Source organism: Leptidea sinapis, chromosome 42, assembly GCF_905404315.1.
Source record: "Leptidea sinapis chromosome 42, ilLepSina1.1, whole genome shotgun sequence".
Lineage (NCBI taxonomy): Eukaryota > Metazoa > Arthropoda > Insecta > Lepidoptera > Pieridae > Leptidea > Leptidea sinapis.
Genome location: NC_066306.1, coordinates 7,685,144 through 7,694,278, shown reverse-complemented (window position 1 = coordinate 7,694,278; position 9,135 = coordinate 7,685,144). Strand labels below are relative to the sequence as shown.

Genomic DNA, 9,135 nt, shown 5'->3' with positions numbered 1-9,135 from the left:
TTATAATTCACAGTGTTGCATTTTTTCTGTATTTTTAAGTGATTAATTTTGTGTTTTATAAAAGTAAGTGAAAACGAGTGAAATAATTAATATGAATGATATTGAAAATGTAATTAGATTTAAGTGAATAATTGTAGAAGCAATTACTGGATTTATTACTACAATTCAACATCGTGTTACAAAGCTGTTTTTAACTTAATTCGATTTCACAACCATATTAAAATATATATACACTAGCTGACCCATCAAACGTTCTTTTGCCTATATTATTTTTAGATAACTTGAAAAAGTATAAAAAAATATAATTAAAGTAAATTTTATATGATTATATTCGCCTGCCATCTTGGAAACTTATTGCGGATCTGTGGATGGAACAGAACAATATAAAAACCGCGATTTTAAAACAGGGGTTGATTGTTGAAGGGTGAAAATTTGAATTTTCTTGTATTTTTAATGCAAAATCATAATAATATATAAAAATAAAAAAATATTTAGGGGTGGGTCACCCTCCTCATTTAGGGGTATAAAAAATAGATGTTGGCCGATTCTCAGACCTACCCGATATGCACACAAAATTTCGTACAAGACGATTCTGCCGTTTCGGAGGAGTTTGGTAACAAACACTACGACATAAGAATTTTATATATTAGATACAAAAATCAAATGTTTATATATTCATAACCGAAAATCTCCTAAAGTTCTCTAACGTTCGTTTTGAAATACTACATAATATTTAACTGATATTGGAGCATGTTTTTAATAATTTAAATATAACTATGTAAAAATAATACTAACCCCCTTATTAATAATAGTCTGCTAACTTAAAGCATTGCTAATTCTCGTTCAGTCTTCTTCTATTGACCTAAGTCAGAATGAGAAAAAACACTCCTTAGCGGTTGTTTAAAGTTAGTGGACCATTATGAATAAGGGTGTTAGTATATATCTTACCCTTTCACTTCAACGCCGTTCAACCGAATACTATGAAAAACGATATCTTTACATAATATACAATGGGGTTGGAGTTGCTTCTGCTGTCTGTTCCCTTGGATCTTTGAAACTATCCAAAGAATTATTATGCAATTTTCAGCAATAGATAGTGTGATTCAAAAGAAAGGTTTATATAATGGTGTATAAATTATGCGGATCGAGGTTTTCGTTTGAAAGTTATGACGGGTATAAAAATTCTCTAAATATTAAACTCTACTCGCTAGCGATGAGAATTCGATAGGATTTTTCTCCTTAATGTGTCATACTACCGAAATAAGTTCTATAGCCAGAAACACTGTATAATTTTCCATAGTCGCTTGCAAGTAGGATCAATATAAACTCATGGTAGAGGTACTGTACTACGTTAAGTCTGTTTAACAAATACTAATTGACGTATTTTTGGTTTTCAAATTTTAAATATTACATTTATTTTTTATATCTAAAAACTATTTTTGATGGCTTATAGCGTCCCCGCCGACGACGTCGCGGGTATAATATAATATTATGTAGATACTTGTTTCTGTAGAAGGTTTTTGTGAGGGGTCCCTTTGTCATATCAACTTCAGCGCTTCAGTCTGTTTCAGCTCGCCACCAAGTTGTGTTGTAGCTAACCGATTTCTGCATCGGTTAAAATATCTCTAAGATTGCTATTCTGTTATATATGAACACGTTTAGGTACATCACCGTCAAGAACTAATGTGTTTTTCGATTTTTCGAATTCATGTACGATTATTCGACGAGAGAATCCTCTAATGTTACAAGTGAGAGACAGCGATGATCACATATCACCAGGTTACCCGTATGCTCGTCTGTCTTTCTCTTTCATAAAAAAAAATCATAGCTGACAGGGTGAGCCTGTACAAAATTAAAGATTTTTTAAATATTTTTCTCCTTAAAGCGTTTAAGTGTGGGACGCGACTTGCGTCGACCCTCTGGCTCCTTACATTAGTTCTGCTGGCGCTGCTTCTTCGACTGTCTAAAATAACAAACATTGCAAATATGTCGGTCTCAGTGAGTGTTACATCTTTGTACCATTTGGAGTCGAGACACTTGGCCCGGGGCAAAAGTACTATCTACGGGCCTCAATAGGGCTACTGGCAGCCTAGTTATCCAACGCGGTAATGTTGCCAGCATTCTTGATACGCTTCCCCGTAATGATAGATTTAATTTAATGTAATCAATATAGTTATAAGATTTGTTTTATAAATGAATTATGTACTTTGTAAAGCGGTTTATTTGACACCTATATCATGTACTGTTAAAAAAATTAGGCCATTTCAACGTTCAGGAGTTCCTTGATCCGGTGATCACAATCAATTACGAACACATCATATCGTGTCTACCTGCTGTTAACTATTGAAGATGTGGATGCCGATTTTATTTATAATAAAATTACATATTCATTGAAATGACAAAAATTCAATGATGTTGAAAGAAAGAGGTGCAACAATTTGCAAAATTTGAATAAATAATAAAACTAACAAGATATGCGTATACCTACTCTGGGCACCAAAATAGAGATGCTTGAAGTTTACCTAGATGGACAGTATCCGTAAGCGGCTTCAGATCTCCTCTCATCCCTCCTGGCCTTCTGGGTCTGCTTACGAGGATCAGCTTAAAACTCTTACCTTTTATTGCGCATCAGAAATAACGACGTTAAGAGGAGACAAGAAATGTAAATAGCTTTCCTTAATTTTCGCTTTGGTGGATAATAGACCAAAAATGGACTTGATTTTTAATACCTTATTTAATAATGATAATATTTGAAATTATCATGGATGTCAGATAACAATAAACTTAATACAATGGACATAATATCATGTTTTTGTATTGTTATGTTGTAAATAACACATATTTTAACATACATAAACATTCATGACTCGGAAACAAACATCCATATTCATCACACGAATGTATGATGAAGATGGATTGCAGGTGATCTAATTAGAGCCGGAATTAAATTTAAAAAAGTTTGTAGATCACAAAAACAACTGTCAGATGATACTGGCATCATGACAGTCGCTGATGATCGATGAATGGAAAAAACGGCAAGAAGGGAGTAATAAAATCGCCTGTACATGTTACTGCTATACCATTGTTAAATTGAAGGTTTTTATTGAAACAAGGCATTTTAAGAGTTATAAAATAAAGCTCAATCATTTTTCATATTGTTAGTCTGTTTAAAATTTTATAGATTAATTGCGAAGATGGCAGAAGAAAAATCAAACGTTTCTAAAAAATATTATATTAAAAACAAAACTGTTAACTTAATGTTGATTCGACTCGCTCTTGACCGGTATTACAATATCGTCCTTATAATATTAATTATGTACTCATTATATTATAACTATTTATTCGACCTCTAACTGCTCATAAAAACAAACGCATATTTCTTTACATTTTAATAACAAAAAGCTACAATAAAAACATACAGTAATGTCATAAGAGAACACACACAAAAATAAAAGTATAAAGCACTGATTAAACTACATGTATATTGACATTCACCTTACGAATAAAAACAAACAAACAAACTGGGCAGCCTTACTGTAATAGTATAATACAAAGTCCGCCGCCTTAAATAAGAAAAGACAGAAGAGGAGTTGTGTTTGAAGATATCTACTGTTGGACTGCGCTGAGATTTTGAGAACCGAGTATACTTCTACTACAGGTTCCATAGTGATAATGCAGTGTGTAAATGTTCTGGCTGTATCACGTCTGACGTGTCCAATACTTTTTATAAGCATTTCTCAAAGTGAGCAGGACGAGTGGAAGGCAAGCGGTCACGAGGTCGGTCACCTACGCGTTGGACAGACCTGATAAAGGCTGCGACACAAACCACCATAGTCCAATGTTCCCGTAACCCTGAAGACAAGTGGAGGCGCATTGCGAGGGCTGCATTATCCACCATAGGTACGTCTTGTGTGTACCTACAGTCTCAACATTCACCCACGACCACTCTGTCAAGAGTGAACGACTAAGGAGGAGAAAAGTGAGCAGAGAAGGGAGAGCCCTCCAATATAAATTTAGAGCGAGAAAGAATGCTCTAAAATATATAACAGTATTGTATTAAAGTACTGACGAGAACTAAAATATCGAAAAAGGCGAGAGGATTGGTGATATTGGAAAGAACAGAGCTGGATCCACACACGCCGAAGGGATGAGGCAAGCCCTAGACTGAAAGACCTAATGGAAACATTTCCGTAGCCGTTCAAAGCAAACCTGGCGGCGAACTGACATTGACGAAGCGAAGCACAATGGAGAGACCTGAGAGAAATCGAGACAGATGTTTCGCTGGCGGTTCTGATGAAGATGGAGATGCACTGTGAATGCCCTCTACCCCAGCTACTGACAGCAAAACTTCAGTCGAGTAAGTAATGGGAAAGACGTAAAGAACCTTGAATTCTTATTCTACAACATAATAAAAAATAAGGTAATGTTATACTGTGATCTCTCTTAGTTCCTTTTCGTACTTATGCACGTATCTTCTCTCTGGGTCATATTTCTTCACGAGCTGCTCCCAAGAGCTGGGTTCACGGTTTATGAGATGGCCGAGGACTGTGCGGGTTCCCTTATGTTGTGCTTCAGTACATTTAGCGCATTGGTTCTCCAGTGCATCCTTAATATGGGCTGTAACCAACAAGAAATAAAGCTTAGAATTGTGTGTTTTGTTAAAGATGGGTGGAAAGACAACATTATAAACATGCAACACTACTCTTACACTCTGATTTTATTTATGAAACTATAGAAAAGTGATTGATTTAATTGTATAATACTGATACAACAATAAAGTTAATGGTGTCATATTGCATGACGCGAAAGCGTTCCAAATGGGACGCATTTTGACATTTAGTGACGTTTGTTTACAGTTTTTTTTTAAATACTATATTAATTTTATTTTCAGAAACAGGAAAGAAAATAGTTGAGATAATTGCAATATTGTAAGTGAAATCATACAAAAACAGGCAAACCGCTTTGCTAACTACCTCATCGATTTACTTCGAGCTTAGAGAAATTGCTTAGTAAACGTTTAATTTGTAAACAACTGACATCAATAATATTGGTAATCTTTGAATTCATCTATTTAATATAAAACTAGAGAACTACTTGTCACAAAACGAGACAATATTATTTTCTACTAAACGCACATTAAGTTACTCCAAATTTTAAAACTTTTTATCTTTATCTTACCTTTGTCACTAGAGAATTACATGACAGGGAGAAGTAATTTTAAACTTGGCAGTAACTTTACAAAAAAACTCAAATTACTTAGTAAGCTGCCTGTCAAAACAAATAGCCATAGTTGGTTTGGAGGTTACATAGGCGAATAGCAATGAATAACAATAGCTATTTAACATAATTTACATATACGTATGTAAACTATACAATAAATAATTATAGGTGATTCTGTGAGCTCTAAACAGAAACATGTTTCCAAAATGTCGAAGCGACCGCGACGTGTCAAGGACAACAGGACGTGAATCTTTCCAATTGTAAACTAAGTAATATGATGTATTGGTTCCGCTCCAGTGAAGTTAAAAGGAAGGGTGTCTTCGTAAAACGTCTGTCCTAACGTCATGACTGAATGGTTGGATGACGATGTGAAATTATGTCTTCTTTATGTCGTTATTCTTTTTATTTCTCATAAGAATTAACGAGAAATTAATGAGAAAACTTAAATTATCTTCATTTATGTAGAAAGCAAACGTAAATTTAAAGGTAAATTTTTTTTCTTCTTTATTATTGTCAATCTATGTCGCTGTATTGTAAAGGTGTTCAAAAATACCTTTCCAAATATTTTAATTGTAAATTTTTATTCGTAACTTTATTGTTATTTCACTACCATGTCAATAAAACTTTTGTTAAAAAATTGCTGAAATGGAAGAGCGGAGCCACCTTGTATAGGTATTATTTGTCTAAAAGGTGACTCCGGCCACTAGCTGCTGTAAACCTATGTTTTTAAGAGAAGTAAATTATTATTATTATTAATTTGACACAGAAAAAAGTATCAAAATCCGTACATTCGTTTTGGAGCTACGATGCCACAGATACATACTTGTAACAAGACATTTAACTAAATACATAATAAAACTAAATCTAGTTGTGTTTGTATTATTATTTTTGTTAGTTAGATTCCCACTGTTTGACATAGGATAGGGTTAGTGATAACATTACCGCAAATAATGAAAAATTATTTAACATATATATTTCGGCGCGCATGTACTATGACGTCATACTACAACAACCAAACAAGTGAAGATGTTTGTTTAAAAATTAACTTTGTCGCCACTCATATTCGCTCTGAACAATCAAATGGCGTGGTTTTCTTTTATTGAAAAAAAATAATATTAAACTTACATTTGAGTTCCCTGCCTTCATTGGTACACTTTCCTTTTTCCAAAACACAGTTGATATAAGCACTGAGTAATCTCTTGTTATTCAATATTTCCTGCACGTTTACGTTGTCAAACCGATCAGTATATTTTTGAGACGAAGCTATCGCCGATACTCCCAGAAGGAATAACACTATAAGACTTTTCATTCTGAAACGTAAAACAAAAATTGGAATATCTAGTTTATAAAAAGTAAGTATATATTATAAAACCTCCCGATGAACTTGGATCGCGTTTGTTATCCAGTAAACTGAATTCACATAAGTGTAACCTATTTTACGTAAGTATCAACTGTCTTATTCATAATGACTTAGCGGAGTTTTAATACATCGCTAATAAACGCTTGTAAAAAAATGGTATTCATAATCGCATATTAGAGCTAAAATGCTCACTATCTCTTCGATAAAGTTGACGTGACTTATAGTAGCTAGGACCCTTCTATAAACCTATTTTGCACTCGAACACAAAAAACATGGCCGACATCGATCAGCTGTTCGTTAAATAATGTGATAAATAGCTTCCCGCTCAAAGTTGTTTTATATCCGTCATAGATTGACAACCGACAGACTTCAAAACTTTGATTTTTGAATTTTTAAATTATTTTGACATCGACATTTGACAGATGACAAACCATTGTCATTGAAAACATGTCCGTTTCCATTGACAGTTCCTCATTAAATTAGTTAAAATCATGTTTTTTTGTACGATTACCATTGCGTACAATAGAGACGTATTAGTTATAGGAGATTTATCTAACGAATATGAATAAGGAATTTTATCGAACGTTCATCAGGCTTAAAACACGTCTTAACTAATATAGCTTTATGCCTTCGAAAAGCGTTTTATTACGAATAAGGCAGTAATAGTATAACATCACATTGTAATATAGCCTTTCTTATTTTTAAGTAATTTTTTACAATAAAATACTTATTGCTACTTAATAACATGTGGTTTCGCTACATTATATTTGATTTTTATTTATAAAATTTTATTGAACGCTAGTCGTTCAATAAAATTTTAATATTAAAGTCAAGACTTTATTTACTAACGGCCGTTTTCAATAACCTATCTATCCTTAGTTTAACTACTAGAGGTAGACAAATCTATCCTTTTACGCTTACTTACATTTCAATAGCCTTTCGATATAACTATATTGGACATAACTATGGATAGATAAGATCTTGTCATTATACGGTGATTGCAATATATCCGTAACTAGAGATACGTTACTGAACACGGCCGTAAAACTATAAAATCTTTTCGGCCATTGCAAGTTGAATGGACACCAAGTCAAATTTGGTCTCAGCGTTTTCAGTCTATACAGATTTTTCTGTGACTGATGACTTTAAACACATCCTACTGGAGTGTGTAAAGAGGAATCATTTAGAGACAATTTTAAAGAAATAAACATTTAAGTTTTTCCAACTGAAAATTATATTCTGGATAAAGTTATGTTCATAAGCACATTACTGTCATATTAATAATGTTAACACTAGGAACAAACATAAGATTCTTAAGAGTCTTTTATTGGGCGATGTTTAAGTTTACTACATGATGAAAAGTGTTACGATATTTAAAAGAATTGTTTAAAACCGTTTGTGGGGTAAAGGCTTTTGAACGTAAATAGCTATCTCAATGATAGCACATGTTGGGAATGGAGCGACAGTTCTCAGGCTTTTTAATAATAAATTTTAGCCTACATATTATTTTATTTTAGTTCGAAATTGGATATTAAGTCGCAGTACCCCATGCAAAGTGTCATCCTTAAACAAAAAATATTATTTCCTATTTAATTTATTACTATTTCATTGCACTGTAATGTAACTGGTGTCATATATACAGATGAAGCTTGTACATAAAGTTAGTCCTTCGATGTAACTTACTACTGAAATGAATTATAAAATATCGTTAATTATAATTAATAATCATTACTAGGATTTTTTTGTATGAAAAGACGTCATATTGTATCAAACCTGTATAGTAAACTTAATTAAATTTGAAATATTGTATTATCTTCGCAAGATCATTTTGCACATTAATAATATTATTACAAAAAGTTTTGTATTTCTAAAGATTTTGGGGTTACAGAAAAACTATTTAAAATGCCGATTTTACCAGAAATATCCCTTATATTATACAGAGTAAACTACCCTTAAAATTAAATAGTCTTGACGGTAAATATTTCAGCACAGGTGCATAAATTCGGTTACTCTTGGAAAAATTGGAGATAATTTAAATTGAATATACTAAACTATAATTAATATTTATGAAATGTACCTTATTTTTTAGACGTTCTTACAACGATGACACTTTAAAACAAAATCAAGAAAACCACATGTCAAGACCACTTTTTATACGAATAAACGCGACATCTTTTGACAAACTGGTTTGACATTACTCGGGGCGTTCTCGGAACGTGATTTCGTCACAAGTTGCTCAAAAACATCGTTTGATATTCCGACTTTTAATGAGCGATCTACATTTATCTATTTTTTGTTCTTTCGTGGCTTCATATCGAGGAAAAAATCTTAAGTTGTTACTTACTTGTATTACAATGTTTTTTTACCTGTTTACCTTGAATCAATCTGGATTATATATAACATTATCTTCGGTTCCTATTTTAAAGAGCTTATATTTAACTTGCAATTGTTTGTTGAATAAATCTTTATAATATTGACAATCTCCATAATATGCAATTATAATTGTGTTAGAGTTACTATATTGAATGTAGCTGTAACTTCCTAAAGTTTCTAAA

At 32.6% G+C, this 9,135-nt stretch overlaps 1 protein-coding gene across 1 annotated transcript; it reads right to left on the bottom strand.

The window, feature by feature from the left end:
* Positions 1 to 3,374: 3,374 nt before the first annotated feature.
* LOC126976895 (allergen Tha p 1-like) lies at positions 3,375 to 8,783 on the bottom strand. Its single transcript, XM_050825534.1, has 3 exons — positions 8,658 to 8,783; positions 6,346 to 6,530; positions 3,375 to 4,617 (listed from the first exon to the last, which is right to left on the bottom strand). The coding sequence occupies exons 2-3, from the start codon at positions 6,527 to 6,529 to the stop codon at positions 4,427 to 4,429; spliced, it is 375 nt and encodes a 124-aa protein (XP_050681491.1). The 5' UTR covers position 6,530; positions 8,658 to 8,783; the 3' UTR covers positions 3,375 to 4,426.
* Between the last annotated feature and the right edge of the window lie 352 nt (positions 8,784 to 9,135).